The sequence below is a fragment of the Antedon mediterranea genome, chromosome 5 (assembly GCF_964355755.1).
Source record: "Antedon mediterranea chromosome 5, ecAntMedi1.1, whole genome shotgun sequence".
NCBI lineage: Eukaryota > Metazoa > Echinodermata > Crinoidea > Comatulida > Antedonidae > Antedon > Antedon mediterranea.
In genome coordinates, this window is record NC_092674.1 from 22,041,692 (window position 1) to 22,059,398 (window position 17,707).

Genomic DNA, 17,707 nt, shown 5'->3' on the forward strand with positions numbered 1-17,707 from the left:
AGGAAATTACAATAACACCTCTCACGTCATAGTATACAATAGCAAAAGGAAACTATTATTAATAACGACTTCCTCTTTCAGACAAAATACATATTTTTGTCATGACTTTGAAACAAGAAAATCAAAAACCAGTAATAATAGGCATGCGTAACGCATTAGTATAACGTTATTTATAACACATAATGTTGTTGTCAAGTAACGTTTTAATAATTTGCCTTGTCTAAAAATGTAAGGCGTTTACGTAAATAATCATATACACGCACATTTCTCTCACACGTTGGTCCTTTTTCTTCCTGTGCACATAATTGTTATTTATTGGAATAAACGCCCGGGCCATTTACTGTTCATGAGTGGTTTTAGTGGCATTTATTCGAGGGAGGCGTTTATTTTTTGGGTCTAATATGATAACATGTATAATCAAATAAATACCCCCTAGATAAGACTACAACATAATTAATATCTAGAATACATAATTGTATAAACAATACTTGATACATTGTAGACATGTCAATCAATTGATTCTTCTACAAATAATACACTATTGCGTGACGCACAGGGCGTTTATTCGAGGGACGTTTATTCTAAATGATATTATATGGGGGTGGGTGGGGGCGTATATTAAAAAATGTTGTTTATTCAAATCGGCGATTTTATTCACAGCCGGGAGTTTATTAGAATAAATAAGGTAATCTCACATTTGAAACCAGCATTAGTAAACAGATATCAAAAGACCATGAATAGGCCTATGTAGTTACATGTCGAGCCTTTTTTCCAATTCCATAGGGTTTTTTTAAGTTGCAGTGAAAAGTGACAGGTCAGCGTAGATACTTACATCAAAGTATAACATAATAGTAAGACAATATTTCACTTTAATAAGCTACCAATAATTTAGAGTAAAGTTGATCTGAATACGGCTTTACCACGTTGAAACACCGGTTCTCGTCAGATCACCGAAGTTAAGCCACGTTGAGCTTGGATGGGAGACCATCTGGGAATAACGGGTGCTGAAAACGGAGCTGGGGTCCCGTTAGGCATTTGAAATCAGCACTGCTGACTCTTATGGCAGCCCCTGCATCTAGTATCTGCCTCAGACCTCTGGTCAAGGTGGGCACTGGACGAGAGAAGCCCTTGATCAATGTTAGGACCAATCAAGGTGCTTTAAACAGTCCTGGCTTTGTTTGTATCAAACCTGTTAGTGGATGTTGATGCAGGCTGAACTTTACTCTTTTCCTTGATTGTCTATGACGGTTCCGGGTTATACAAAAGTATGGTTGTGACGTCCGGCCGGAATTTCTGTAATACTTATTGCCTAATAATAATAATGGCAACTTCCCATACTAACCAATGACAACAGGTCTTGTAACTGACGCCAATAACAGATGGATATCACCTCCGCTACCCGTGGGAACTGGGATATGCACTGCACTCCAATTATAAGGGAATGTTTTTTATGTCTATTTTTGGAAACTCGATAAAACAATTTTTTAACGGTATAAGAAATTGATACCAATTTACAGGTGGTTGTTTACCGTAAAAAAACACAATAAATTTGCGCACTACTTTTTAATTTACCGTGATTCTTTATTTTAAAATTGTTTTTTTTTTAATTCAATGCAACAGGTCACCGTAAATTATAACATAATAATAAAAGAATCTATCGTTAGTCAAATACCAACTACTAGTTTAGGGTAAAGTTACAATTCATTTATTTAAAACAATACTATATTTATCTAGTTCAATATTAATGCATACAATATTCGTGAATTAAACCTTCCACAACAACATAATCTAAAAGTGTAACCATGTTTATTTAATCGAAAGTTAATCTGTTTGAACATTATTATACCCTAAGGAAAGTACAGAGCTTTTCTTAAAGTGTACCGGGGAGCTGGTACCCCGGAGTTGGACTGCTGGCTTACTTCGGCATTCACAAGTGTTAGAATATCTAAAATGTGATCGGTTTCATGACGCTCTTCCAAAGCAAGTGCCAGGTTTCTAATAAAATAGGAACCATGTTTTTTGCACCTATACGAAACAGATAGAGGTACCGCTGAGGTTCCGAACAGGAAATCGGCGTCTTCAGGTATGTCTTCCTTTGCATCTTCCTCTATGTTTTGTAATCGACACGCTTGTACAAAGAATACCTTTGGTTTGCTGTGAAGACTTTTACACTTATTTATATTGAAGTTGCTGGCCAGGTCTAAAAGATCACAAGTTTCCCCGTCACTACCATAAATCAGGTCGCATTGACCGTAAGACAAGATACAGCAAACAAAGCAGTCAAAGTATGAATGATCCTTGCTTTGCATTTCTGTCATAACATCCTTCATCTCTTGTGCACTTAGATTGTGTCTAACATCAACATGGAATCCTAACTGATTAAAAATACGGTCCAGATAAGCTGTTGAGAAAATGATATTCAAAGAATACTTTTTTAACAATTTGTTTTATTGTAGAATTGCAACAGTTTGAATGGTGATCAAGTGCATTCTTGCAGCGGCAGCACAATTTTTAATCACCATTTTCAGTCGACTCTACAGCTCACTATGTTGGTCGGCTGGTCGGTTGGCGGGTAGATCAGCCGATAAACACTAACTTGAGCACGCGACTGCAGCCATGTAATGACTTTGTTTAAAAGTTAAAACGTATTTTCTTATGTACACTTATTGTATAAAGTATAATCAATATTGCCACTACGGTATACTCATACACCACCAAAAAAAAAAAAAAAACAACAAACAAACAAGAACAACAAACACACACAAACTTAGAAACTATTCCGCTTTACCTTCATCAACTTCAGAGCCAGTTCTTTCTTTCAATCCGTCATCTTGAAACATAATGTTGTTTATAATGAGGCATATCCCACGTGGATTGTTAGTCATTTTGTATTTGATCCTGTCTGGTAAAAAACACATTTAAACCAAATACATTATTATTCCTTCTTTCGAGTTGTTCTTTATTGGTAATTCAAATTTAGTAGTAAATAGATTTAGCAGTCTATTAATAACATCCATTCATTCCTGGCATTTATTTAAGTGATTATAAAAACAATATAAATTTAAAAATAAGAAAAGATAAACAATGAAATGAAACTAAATGAAGAAAAAAATCACTTCACATTAAAGCTATATTCTATTTTACTAGCCATTTTTTTTAAAACAAAATCATTTGATGTATAAATACAAAATCAGCGTAGCATAGAGGTAATTTAAGATGGGTTTATAATGAAATATTATAAAAAATGTTAAAACCTTCTTTTTTTTAAACAGGGCGCTTCAAAATATATTTGAGTCAACAATCTGTTTTGAAGATTTGACTTAAGTTTTGATAAGGCTTAAGTATGAGGTCAACAAGTGGACACAATTTGTTTATAATATCCAGTTTCATAACACATTTTGTACATACATAAAATACATTTTTCCCCAATTGGCCTTACAAAATGAACATTTAACGGAAATGTACAAAATACATTGCATCGATTTGATTATCGACATTTTTAATAAATTCTATAAGGAAGTATTATAAAATTATTGCCAGTTTAGTTAATTATAACATTTGACATCCTCGAGTGAAAAATTGTACCAGTAATTATCGTCTTAACTTAGTTGATAGATTTATAATAGTCTATGTGACTTCAATAATGTGATTGATCAAAATTGCATCACATAACTACTGTACGTAATAATTTCTTGAGGAAGTTTATAAAAGAGGACATAATACCCGGTATACCGTCACTGGATTGATTACACCCAATACAAAACATTTTGTAAAATAATTGTTTTTAAATTATAGTCTAAAATGATATAAGTCGTGTAATAATAACATAACTCAGAACAGATATTGTTGTAATATCAATAAAACTGTATGGATATGAAGAATGTTAATAGGCTTAGATTACATAACATAAAACATATAATAATAATAATAATATAAATATACTATTTTACCTTCTTGCATCTTGGGAGAATTGATCAACACGTCTGACAAAAAGAATATCAAGAATAATTATATGATTCTTTCCTTTTCCAAGATGTTCGACCTGTAAAAAAAACCGAAACGAGTTTGCATCAAGCTTAAGTATATTTTTGCTACTCGGAGACTGCGGCAATTAACAAACTCATAGAATAATAAATAAAGACGCATACAACATAAGTTCTGGCTTAAATAGTTTAATTAGTAAATGAACATTCACCCATGTAAAACTGCACATAAAAGTCATAAGCAAATAGAAGTTAGTATAGAAATAATTTTCCAATTCTAAGTAAAATAAAAATAAAAATGTGTTGGTTAATCGCAAAAATACGCAAAATCTAACATAGCTCTTCAATTATAAATCACATCATGCCCATTTTTTCACCAGTTAGTCGTTATCGCACGACATATAAAAATGCATGTGCGAGTCGTTCATCGCACGACATATAAAAGTATATGTGCGGGTAATGTCTGTGTCGTTTATATCTTCCTACAAGAGGATTTATGTATGGGCCTTGTCTTCGACTAAGGCGAAAGTAAATGTGCTAGTCGTTATCGCACGACATGTAAAATTTGTGTGCGAGTAATTAATCGAACGACATGTAAAATTCGTGTGCGAGTCGTTAATCGCACGACATGTAAAATTCGTGTGCGAGTCGTTAATCACACGACATGTAACATTCATGTGCGAGTCGTTAATCGCACGACATGTAAAATTCGTGTGCGAGTCGTTAATCGCACGACATACAGTATAATACAAGAGTATAATTATGTGCAGGTAATGTTTGTGTCGTTAATGTTTTCCTACGAGAGGACAACATATAAAAGTATACAGAAATATATATATATATATATAATATATATATATACGGTACGTATAAAGTCGAAAAAACTTGTGTTAAATCACAATGGCGGCCGAACAGTTGGCCCTCGTGTAAACTGGAATCACACCAGTAGCCTGGACACACCCTAAAATACACTCACGTTACCACACATAGCCTACAGTACATAGGTAGACTTTCCATACGGAAAGGGCTGTATTTGTAGTCGTGGTAGTTATGAGTAACTGAGTTGCATCGCATAAGGTGCCGGATTGTTAGAAAACTTACTTGTAAAAATGTTGTCGTGTTAGGATGGAAATCGGTGATGGAAAATAAGAAAAGTTGTCTTCAACTTAATGTGATCGTGTTAACAGAGAGGGTGCTTGATCAAAGAGGTCGAAAACCCGCCCTCTCAGTTCTCAAAATAGAATTGTGTTCCCAGCCCAATTCTTGATTATATTTTCGCTATTTTTTTTTTTTTTTTTTTTTTTATTTAGGCAAATTGCCAAGGATAACCATAAGCGAATTCATTCACTATCCTTCTTAAAGGTGGCAATCCATTCACGAGACAAACATATACACACGATGCTCTACATTAACAAAGTCTTATTACAAGTCTTTGGGAGTGGAGTAATTTGGTCCTTAGAAAAAATCCTGACATGTGACGGGACTTGAACCCAGGACCCTTGGATTGGCAGCCAAGCATCGTAACCACCAGGCCACAACTCCACTCCACTCCACTATTGATTTGACATGCTTTATGGAAAATTGATAAAGAATAGAACAGATTATTTAGAAAGTGTAACTATGAAAAGAAGGAACTTATATTTTATAAATGATGAAGTTCCTTCTTATCATAGTCAAAGAATACCTAAATAATTTGTATATTATACTACATTGTTTAGCTATTTTTTAAAGAGGGATTTTTTATTTGTTTTTGTTTTATGCAAAAAACAAAGCATGGACAAAGATACAGATGTATATTAAATGTTAATGTATTAACGAGATTCTCTTTTTTGTGACTGCATGTTTTCAAACATTTATTTTACAGTGAGCACTAATATTCGTGAAGACTCTGCACATTTATATTTCTTGCTTTAGAATTGAAACAAAATATACACTGAAATATAAAGAACACAGTATGCCTATTAACTTTTTCTACCTTCTAATATAAATGCTGTATAATGTAATTTAGTCTAGGCACTATACATATATTTATAGAGTTGTGTCTACTGCATTGTACTATAATACTGTACTATCTTTTTGATTACCCAACCTTAAAATCGTTATAAAGGTACCTGCTATATATACAGTTGGTTTTGTAAATAGGAGTGAGTTTTAAGCGGCACGTGTATGTATGTCCGAATTTTGTTTGAAAGAGCATTCCAAGACAAATTAGAAAGAGGAATTGAGTTTATTGATTCACAGACAAAAACACATTTTTAAATTCTATTAATTTAAAAAACAGGATGTTATTTATTAATTAAAAAAATGAGTGAGCAAAGTAGAGAACTTGAAATTGAATTACCTTTCAAGAAGTTTTTGTTAATTTAAGGGATGATGTTTAGCTCAAACGAGAATCACAATAAGTAATCAAAATTAGTTTCTTTTGATTTATCTGAATTTTCAGTTTTTAAGTGTTTATTTATTGCAAAGGAGTGGAGCTGTAGCTTGGAGTGGAGCTGTAGCTTGGTGGTTAACGTGCTTGCCTTCCAATCCCAAGGTCCCGGGTTCAATCCTGACCTAGTGCAGGGTTCAATCCTGACCTAGTGCAGGGTTGTAACTCATGACTCTTTCAACTCCACTCCCTAAGCCTCAAATGAGACTTAGTTTATAAGCACGATAAATTATTAAATAGTTTATCCGTCCTGTAATTGGCGAGTTACTCGCTGTTGGATGAGTATGAAGAAAAAAAATTCGGAATAAAGATTTAGTTGTAGTGTATTTTCATTTACATTTATAAATTTGATAAAAGTAAAAGTACTTATTAGTAATTATAAATCGGGTTACACCAAAATTATATTAAATGGCATGCCATCAACAAAATAATAATTTAAATTTTCTCCATTGTGTCGCCTAAATACTGCTTTATTATTATATTATTACCGTATATGAGCTGTGTAAGTATAATTATAATAAGGAAAAATATTTTACCTTTTTTTGTAGACAAATTGTGTTTTTAGATATAGGACTGATTTCCACTTCGCTGCGTTTGATAAAAACAATAATTACTGAACACCCATCACATATATATATAATATTAAGGAGGAAATAAGATAATAATAGTTTCCTCTATTTTAGAATAAACATATGTATGTATGGCTGGATTTAAACCACAGAAATAGAACCAGTAACTAGGATTCAGTGTGACATGCGCACTGGCATATAAATACATTTTGTAAAAAGTATTTGGTTATGGCCTATTTTTTGTTTTTGTTTTTTAATTTCATATAATGTAGACTATTAAAGATGTATTGTCACCCAAAAACATGAAAAATGAAGATTAATTAAATCAGAATTTGAACAGATTATTTTGTAGTTTTAATAAAGTTAATCACTTCCATAGAAAACAAAATGTTTCCACTTTCAAATAACATAATAAATGGTTAAATTTAACCATACATTTTTTATATCCAATTTTTTGTCAAAGTGGATAACTATTATGCGACATTACAATTGCATATTCAACAAATAATATATAAAATAAATAATATGAAAATAAATAATATCAATATATATAATAATAATAATAATATAATGTTAGTTGGTGTTCAAATCAAATTAACTGATAGCATTACTTTAAACATCTGTTTTTTAAATTGTATTTGTTATAGGTCTACATCCTGTAATAAGAAATACTGTATATGTTGATGTTTTGTTATTCACCTAGTGTATTCCCACTAACTTAACGTATTTCAAGTTCGCAAAACAGTATAATCGTTTAGTATTATTATTAAAGCTATTGTTCTGAGAATAGTTTAGTATATTTGTTCACAGAAGAGCATATATTATCATAAATCCGGAAAGTTTGAAATATTTGTACCATTTAGTACATCAAAAAATTGGTACTACAGATGTACTAGCATATCCTATAACACTAGGTCTATTGTTCCTCAGCCATGTAAACGGAAAAATACATAATGTGTCTATAATAAAAGGAAACTATCGTTTCGAAATTCAACCGTCATTATATTGCTTTATCCTACATTTGCAGATGAACTTTGATTTGCCTTGTACCATGATTGGAATTAACCTACCTCGCTGAAACAAAGAAAGATCAAATTGATATCCCTCATCTTTTCAGTATTTTTATTTACGAATCAGGATCTCCGAAGAGATACTTTATTACCATATGATCACATCAGGCACAGAACAAACATTCTAAACCCGCCCGGTGATATATTTGAAACAATAAAGATGAGGAAAGAAAGAGAGAAAAGGTCGCCCCAAGCCCATGTTTCGCTCTAATTTTTCCTCCGAGTTCTTTATCATTTCGTCTGTAATCCGTTTGTACTTTGAGGTAGTAGTAATAGTACTTGTCTGCACTTGGGTAAAAAATAAACCTCTAAACATACTTGGCCCAGAGTTGTGTAATTGCGGTTGGCGTTACCATTCCCAGCGGAAGTAGAATGGGTATTGGAAATGTATTCAACCGAATCAGGCAAGGGTTGATCCTGTTGATTGACTTTATTTTAATTATCAGCCTTATCTACGAAGATGGTTTCTATAGTTGAAGCTTGTAAAAACTCTGCATCTGGATTAAATGGATATATACCTGTTGCATAAAACCAGCTTATAGCATACGCGTCTTTCAATATTCCGCGAAAGTAAACCGTGTTATTTTTCTTGCCTGGACTTTTCTTGAGCTTTTCACGTGCCTTGTGATATTCGGATTTCAGTGACCGAAAAAAACAATTATCCAGAGGTTTGTTGTGTGCGGTGGGAGGCAATACACATGTATGTCGTTTTCGTTTGCATACTTGATGAGTTGAAAACTAATAATTGTGATTAGTAGCACAGGCGAATAACACCAACATGGGGAACAAAACACTTTCTAAATCACATGTCTAACAACTCAGTATCAATGAACCATCACATTTCATTTTATTTAGTCTCAAAACGATAGATACATTTACAAGGAACAAGATAAAAAAAGACAAACACAACCAGACAGAAAAAAGGATTACCAGAAATTTAATCCTTATCTAGTAGGTCTCCTGCTATTGGGTCGCACTGATTCGGGAAAACAAAAACATTTAGAATATAAAAATGTGTATAGACATTAACAAATATAACTCTATAATTAATAAGACATAGCTTAACAAGTTTGTATGCATTATTCATAATATTTGACTTATTCAATCTGATAATGAAGGGAAGGAAAGTTATCACAAATTCATAAATTAATTATAACATGTAAATGTATGTATTGCTATCATTTACAGTGTTTGCGTCCAATAATTCGACAGGTAAAGTGATTATTTATCACAAACGTGAGACAAAGAGACAACATAGACTGCTGATGCTTTGAAAAGCAGCAGAACAGCTTGATTATTTATACGCTGGGGAAGTATAGATCTTTCCTTAAAGTGTACTGTGGAGCTGGAGCCTGCTTCTTATCCTCTAAACCCCATTTACCAACTTCATAATTTACTTGTGTTAGAATATCTAGTATGTGATCGGTGTCATGGCGTTCCTCCAAATATTTTGTCAGATTTGTAATGAAGTGTGAACCAGTCTGGGGCCGAAATGATTTCTTTAGAGGTGTTGTCGAGTATCCAAATAGGAAATCAGCGTAATCAAAATATTTGTGAAGAGAACCATCCCCCATTTTTTTGTCTCGGCACGCTTGTATAAAGAATACTTTTGGTTTTGCATTCAGACTTTCACACTTATCTGCTCGTAAATTGCCGGCAAGTTGTAATACATTGCACATTTCTCCATCACTACCAGCAACTTCTCCAAGTCTACCATGAGACAACAGACAACAAACAAAGCAATCGTATTGTGAATGATCTCGTCTTCGCATTTCGTCCATCACATTCTTCATCTCCTGAGCAGTTTGATTGCGTTTCACTTCGACAATGAATCCCAAATTTTTAAAAACACGCTTCAGCTTATCTGTTGAGAAACATACTATACAATTATTATCACAGCAGGTATATTGTTTTATTTTATACGGATACCTAAATGTCTTAATGTCTTTTATTTGTAAATTGAATGCTGGAAAAATATTGTTTACAGCTTTTTAAGTGTCTAAATAATATACTTTCATTTATTCTTATTAACACGTAAAGTATAACGCCTATTGGTAATCAAACACAGGATTACAGGACGCCTGTTATTCCCAAAAAGAAATTCAACATTCCTTATACCTTCATCAATTTCAGAGCTAGTTCTTTCTTCCAGTTTTCTTTTTCCTCGAAACTTAATGTTGTTTATTATTAGGCATATTCCACGAGGAATGCTTGTCATTTTGTATTTAGGCCTGTCACCACCTAGTATAATGTAAAACGTCAATTATTCAATAAACTAATTAAAAATATGATTGATCTGTCTTAAATTGACAATTATAATGTTCGTGCATGCAGTTAAAGTTGTAGACATGAACAATTAAAATCAATAACATACTTTGAATAGACCATTTTGTAATTTTAACAAAGTTAATCACTTTTCAAGAAAATACCCGGAAAAAATCATGTTTTCAATATACAATGACAAAATAAACCAAAAACCCATTGGCTGGCAGTCCATATTCTTTGCTTTAAATTACAGTTTTTTCTGGTAAACAATTTTTTTAGATGCAATTTTTGTGTATAACTATTATGTGATATTAGAATGGAGTACTCACTAAAATATCTTTCAGGGGACAATATACCTTCAAACAATTTATCTGTCTAACTGTTGTTTAACTCGTTTAGATGTTCATAGTTATAGCGAAATGACCAATTGATAATTATTCATTTTTTTACATAATTACTATAATCACTTCCGTACTCTGTTTAACATGAATATGCAGAGTCTCCAATAGAAAGTAAAAACATATTAATACTGGAGGTTCTAAAATTAAATATATTAACTATTTCGCAAATACCAATGCTATGTGTAAATAGCCACACTCGATAGGCGCAATGACATTGATGGTAACAAGAGTTATTGACAACGGAAAATATTATTTAGAATATTTAGAATAAAATAATAATTTTCTGTTCTCCTTATATACTCATAATAATTATAGAATAAACTATACTTATTTTATGATACTAAATAAGAATAAAGATGGTTAAAATATTTAAGGCGACAGACACTTTGATTTAAATGTTCAAAAAGAGAGAAAGTACTACTTTATACCTTGTTGGGTCACCGTGGATTCAATCGACAACTCATTATGGAAGGAATGCACAAGATCGTCTAAGTCTGTTGTTATCTCGCTTTGGCTATCTATGAGAAGTTAAAAAACAAATAAACATTTCAATTAACTTAACAAAAAGGAAGTTACGTAAATTATATTGTACCTTTTAAATGAATACACCATTTAGGAAAATAATCGGTTGAATATTTTTGATTCACCACTACTATCGTACGTAGGAAGAAATAAAATAATGTGCACTATAATATTGAGGGTTGAATATTATGGTATTTGTTTTCGTCATACACACAATTGTTATGTATGTAATTTACTAATAGTTGGTTTTAATATTAAAAGATACCGTTTCTGGTGAATTCCTAAAAGAATTTTTTTTATTAAAAACAATATACTCATAAACATTCAGTATTTGTATAATATATAATGTAGAATCAGTGTGTATATGATAATGACAACAGCCTACAATACATTACCTTGCTGCACTGGATTGAAATTACCCATGTTATCTGAAAATATATAACATACCATACATTTAAAAACTTGTTTAAGAACATTAGGAACATACAGTTAAGTTGGCATACGTCAAGATAGCCATTGAAACTGATCTATTTTTTCTTCTTCATCTTTCCCCATTAACCTGCTCAGTGTATTTTTTTTTCTCAGAAAATCAATGGAACATGATCAATAATTCACGTTTATTTTGTAAACGTCGTTAAAATTGGATAAATTAGCTTGACGAATTAAAAATCACAAACTGTGTTCATGCTTGTCAGAAAATGTCATTGCGGTTAACTGGGATTGGAAATTTGGATTCAGAAATTAAATTCTACGTGACGCCAACATTATTTTAATACCAAGTATAAACAAAATCTTTTTATAATTATTTTTAATGTTGTAATCCTACTTCTAGAACGATATAATTATCAATCCCATATATATTTTGTTTCAGCCTTGTTCATTTGAGTACAAAGGAATAATTTTTCTTTAGCCTATAGCGATTTACAGTATCATATTTGGTAATAACAGGCAAAATAATGTACTTTAAGGCTGTGGCGTTTATATACAGCTTTTAAGAATCTGATTATGATAAAATGATAAAATAAATCAATATTAACTAAATAATCTTTTTTGGAAAACCTACCAGAGTCTGCTGAAAGATCCCCACAAGAATCGTCAAAACTAGCCATATTACTACAAAAGTATAGAAATGGTTTATTAAAGTGAATTTGTATAGCCAGGTACAATCCAAGCTTTGAATTGGCCATTTAGTGTAGGCTGGTATGTCGTTTATATGAATGTCGTGTATATTTTTTGTTAAAAGCAAACTTTGACTTTATTTCATATCTTGATAATATAAGGAATGAAAAAAAATATGTTGCCATTTTTTCAAAAGACCTTTAAAGGACCAAATTCAAGATGGCCGCCAACATTCAAATAACCCTATTAAAAATCAGAATATCACCAATAATACAAATTATGAATGTGGAACAAGTCCGTTTTGATGGTATTACTGTACCCATTATACAATCCTAACTATGTAAAGCGATAATCTGTCGGCCATCTTGGATTTCAAAATGGCCGCCACTAAAAATTAAATTCTTTAAATAATTTTTTTTAAATGTGTGCATAAATTGTTGTTTGTACACAATGTTCTAAAATTGTTGTCACTTCTCACAGGATTGTAAACTGTAAATATAAGGCTAAAGTTGTCAATGTCCTGTATAACAGATATATAATACCCCACTATGACTATTAAATTAAATAATCGTTCAAAGTTGGAGTTGCAAAAGTATGGAACAAATTAACAATTTATATCAAATATTCAACATCAATTACGTCTAACTAGAGGGTTAGACCTCTAGTTCGCTAGCTCCCCTCTAGGAAGTGTAAACGAAGGTTCTCGGAAGGATAATGACTCGGGTAAAAATGTTTTAGAAGGACGTTCTCCTTGTACGTTTTCTGTCGGTTACCATTATTGAAAATGCTTGACATTTGAAAAACTAAACCTACTCTGTTTCACAGTGTCTTAGATGATTAATAACATTTTAAAGTATAGTCTTTATTGTTTAATAGGGCGGAGGTGGGGAGGCAGAGTTCATTTGAGGGAGATGCTTATTCGAGGAATTTTTTAGTTTTAATAATATCGTAACATTTATAATCAAATAAAATCCTCTAATAGATATGAAAAGTGGTAAAAAATTATAACAAATGCTTGGTAAATTATAGTTAACAGTGTAATGAATTCTATTATAAATAGTATATACAATATTGTGTGTATAATTAATGTAGATGGGCGTTTATTAGATAGTTGGGTAGGTGGGGGGGGGGGGGTGTAGGCGATTATTATTCAAAGTGATGTTTTATTGGGAGGCGTTTATTCAAATAAATACCATCATAATACATTATTTCATTTAAACATCTTTTAAAACTAACTTCCGCGACAGTGTAGGCCGTTTCGGCCCAAGAAGGAAGATGTTTTTAGACTGCTTGCAATATGGGCCCTAATGGGACACAGATAGCCTACAGTTATTCCTGCCAGCTTACTCAATAAAACTCGGCTATCGGGATTTTATTTTTTAACTACTGTACCTTCACACGCGCGGTCCGATCCGAAAATAAACAAAAAACTAAAATAGCTATAGCCACTAACGACCAACTTAACTGAAACCAGGTAGTTGCAAGGTGAACCTGTGAACTCATCGTGAACCTGGAAATTACTTTGACCGCGTACAATTGAAATTGAGTTGAAAATCTACCGATGAATCAGAAATTTAGTTTTAAAACTCTTTATAATATATTCCTAAGATAGAAATATGGAACAATATCGTAATAGTGAAAACTGTTTTACATTTCGCGGTACACCTGAGATAGTTCAGGTAGGTATCCAAGGCAGAAATTTGTTCCAAAGTTTTTCCATTGTGCTCGCCTATGTCAGAATTAACCATAATTTATATATAGATTCTAAATTACAGATCTCATTTCTTTTCATGAACCTGAAACTTGACAGGAGACAGGACCACAATATACAACAAGTGCATTTATAACTTATTGTGAAATCCTGTATAAATATGTTAAATAATAAATGCGTTATTGCTATGTAATTCAATGTCTGAACCTTCAGGGCCATAGTCACCAGTATGGTTGGTAAGTTTTCAACCTGTCAACTTTTGGCAGAAGCTTGAAGGAAATACAGATACACCTCTGCCTATAAATAACCTTGTAAATGAATGAACTCCTACTTCTCATCTTCTACAATCTCAACCAATTTCATTAGATATGTACCCCCTACAGAGAGACCAGCATTATACACTGGGTTGATGAGTGCACATGGTTGTGGTATAAAAACTCATGTACTAGGGAAAGACAAGAATGCCTGGTGATGACTCTTGCCCAAGATGAGTGGAGGTGGACAGAGATGACATCAAAAAGCAATTAGTATGTCGACCCGGTGAACTATATGGCTTTTGGACATGTAGCATTGTGAGAATAGTGTTGAGGCAGGTGCTTTTGTTGAAACTGAACTTGTATTACCTATACAACCAGTGACACAAATCGGGACACAAATATCTTAAATGGAAAACATCTGTAAAGGACAAAACCACACTAATTCTGCTTTCTCTCTACAACTTGCTTCTACAAATGCAGACGGAGAAAGAGATTCTAAGTTAAGTATGTATATGAGAGGACATGTATGTGTGGGACTTGCTGGATTTACACCAATTGATCAGGGTCATTGAGCATGGTATCATTGGAATAACACAAATTAATGATTTCATCAGAGCTGGCAAATCTAGTTAACATTTAAAGAGAGATGATATCCCGGTTAATGAAGAATGCTGCAATTCGCACAAAGGTGTTTGTTGGCCATGGCATGATGAAATTGGACAGAAAATGTTTGAGGCATTGGTAAAAGTCTTGTAGAAGGCAAACTGTCTATATGGGATCCTAAGAAAAAGACGAATATTGGCAAAAAAATATATATGACGGTGAATACAGGTGACAAACTTATCAAAGTAAAAGAAGACTCCTATAGAGATTATTTGCCGGTGAAATGAGGTCTTTCAGTTATTTTGCCAATTTGTTTCTGAACAAGGTTGTTGGGAACGGAGATCAGTCTGTGGAAGTTTGATGGATACAGTAGTAGAGAACGAAGGAAGGTCAACTTACTGTATCGCATTCAAGATTAGAAATATTTCATTGAAGGACTTTGGCAGAGTTAGTTGTCATTTAACTGAAGAAGTTTATGAGATGTTTTAATATGAAGAAGTGTACAGTCAGTACTATAGACCTCCTGATGGTCAACATTTTGTGTTAATCACCATGTTGTTGTCATAAGCATATCATTTTGTATATTTCAATCTAATTTTATTTAACAAGTTTTAATAAGAAATTTAACCCATTTAAAAAAAAAATGTTGTTTTATTTGATTTTATGTGATTTCAATCAACGTCATAACTTGCACATGTTTTAATAAGAAATTTAATCCATTTTTAAAAAATGGCGGCCATTTTGAAATTCAAAATGTCAGAATACTAATGAATATAGGTTTATAATAATTCTTATATAGCAGAGAACCCATATGAACTTAAAATATTATTCATAATGGGTGTTACTTTGTCCAATATGGTACATTTATTGGATATTTTACGTATTGGCGGCCATCTTGGATTTGACACCCTTAAGCTTTTTTAAAAAAATGGCAACATATTTTTTTCATTACTTTACATCCTAAAGACACTAAATCAGCTGGAATTTTGCTTTTAACAAAAAAATGACACGAAATTACATAGTGGCCTACACTAATTGTTTTTTGTTTTGTTTTACGTAAGTTTCATAATAATTTACTTGTTTTAGTTTTTGTTCTCATGGCTTGCCGATGATAGAACGGAGTAAATGTATAATTACATCCTAATATGAGATATATTTGCTAAAAATTAATAGTTTTACCTTTTTTGTAGAGAATTTATGTCTTTATAGTTATAAGAATGAATTCCACTTCGTTCCGTTTAAATATAACACCCTGACGACAAAATACCATGGATGTAATAAAAGATATTAATAATTTCCGATCCTTCTTCCGTTGGAATAAGGATATCAGCTTTGAACCTGACAAATAAAAACCAATAATACACAAGCCCCAGTTTATGTTTCAGCTCACGGTGTAACATCGACATATTATTAATATAGAACCACCGTTGTTCGGAAAACCACAAAATGAGTAAAGTAATGAAACGCAATTCTGTCAAATATAAACACAAAATAATAATAACCATGGATACACTAATTGTACAATAATCCAGTTTGACATTTGACCGGAAATATTTCTAATGAAACACATTGAGACCTGATTTATTAGGTCAAGTTCAATATTGAATATCGAAACGTGGCAGGCTATATGCGCTTGGCCTTTGACAAGATCGCCTAAAAATTAATAAATTTAAATTTACGATACTTAGTATTGTATATTCTGGAATAGCCGCTCCATAATCTCTTTGATTTTTTTCCTTATATCTATATAGCCTACACAACTGGGTGTCTAGAAAACTCAGATCTAGAAAACTCAGATCTCAGATATCTGAGTTGTCTAGATCTAGAATACTCAGATATCTGATTTTTCTAGATCTAGAAAACTCAGATATCAATATCTGAGTTTTCTAGTTCCAAAATGGAACTAGAAAACTGGGATCATCATATGATTGGTTGGTAGGTCATTTAGATCATTCCATTATTAATCAGAAGGTAGGTCATTTGAAATACTAGAGTATTATTAAAACTGATTACTGTGTACGTTTTCTTACTAATATTGTAACATCTACAAGCGGCCTACGGTTTAAAATAAATTGCACGTTACCGTTAAAATGTAGGCTTAACAATTAGGTATGTACGAGTTGGTGTGGGTACGAGTTTGTTGAGGTACGTGTTAGTCAAGTTAGCCTAAGTTGGGAATAGGTACGAGTTATTTTGGGTACGAGTTGACCACTGACCATTTTTTAGTCGCGTGGAAGCGACTCTATAGTTCACTATGTCGGTCGGTTGGTCGGTTTGTCTGTCTGTCGGTCTGTCTGTCGGTCTGTCTGTCTGTCTGTCGGTCCGGTATCACTATGCGTTTTATCGCTTTCTGACCTTATCTTGATATCAGTTTAATCTAGCTAAGTCAATTTTTCACAGAATATTCCTTATGGCCAGGAATCGATGTGGTTATGTTTTCACGGTGCGCAATAAAAAAATTACGCGGTCTGCGCACGATTTAACGAAATCACGTTTGTAATCATATCTTCACAACCATGAATCACAATTAAATAAAATTTGGTACTCATAAATTTCAGGGCATAAATCATCATATGGCAATACAATTACGTGCGTAGCGCATGTAACGCATGCGTACGCGCGCTTAACATTTTCAAAATTTATTTTCGATGAAATAAGAGTACGTTTCAGGCAATTTTAAGCGTTTACAAAATTGCCATGAGTGCGCATATTTTTGCGCGCGCACTGCGCGTTAAATGTTATTGCGAACTCTTTTTGCCCGATTTCTGTTTTCTTG

General features: G+C 32.6%; 2 protein-coding genes across 4 annotated transcripts; both read right to left on the reverse strand.

The window, feature by feature from the left end:
• Window positions 1–1,592: 1,592 nt before the first annotated feature.
• On the reverse strand, window positions 1,593–7,040 carry LOC140048766 (caspase-8-like). 2 transcript variants are annotated; one of them, XM_072093547.1, is made up of 4 exons: window positions 6,951–7,040; window positions 3,951–4,042; window positions 2,789–2,902; window positions 1,593–2,401 (listed from the first exon to the last, which is right to left on the reverse strand). In XM_072093547.1, the coding sequence occupies exons 2-4, from the start codon at window positions 3,958–3,960 to the stop codon at window positions 1,848–1,850; spliced, it is 678 nt and encodes a 225-aa protein (XP_071949648.1). In that variant the 5' UTR covers window positions 3,961–4,042; window positions 6,951–7,040; the 3' UTR covers window positions 1,593–1,847. The 2 variants fall into 2 exon arrangements, with proteins under 2 accessions (XP_071949648.1, XP_071949649.1); XM_072093548.1 differs by lacking the exon at window positions 6,951–7,040 and adding an exon at window positions 5,085–5,517.
• A 1,827-nt stretch (window positions 7,041–8,867) lies between these two features.
• Window positions 8,868–16,804, reverse strand: LOC140049016 (caspase-8-like). Of its 2 annotated transcripts, none has more exons than XM_072093826.1 (7): window positions 16,611–16,804; window positions 16,112–16,183; window positions 12,305–12,356; window positions 11,637–11,669; window positions 11,148–11,237; window positions 10,172–10,294; window positions 8,868–9,917 (listed from the first exon to the last, which is right to left on the reverse strand). In XM_072093826.1, exons 3-7 carry the CDS (start codon window positions 12,348–12,350, stop codon window positions 9,352–9,354), a joined length of 858 nt encoding a protein of 285 aa, XP_071949927.1. In that variant the 5' UTR covers window positions 12,351–12,356; window positions 16,112–16,183; window positions 16,611–16,804; the 3' UTR covers window positions 8,868–9,351. The 2 variants fall into 2 exon arrangements, with proteins under 2 accessions (XP_071949927.1, XP_071949928.1); XM_072093827.1 differs by having other exon boundaries at window positions 16,112–16,269.
• Between the last annotated feature and the right edge of the window lie 903 nt (window positions 16,805–17,707).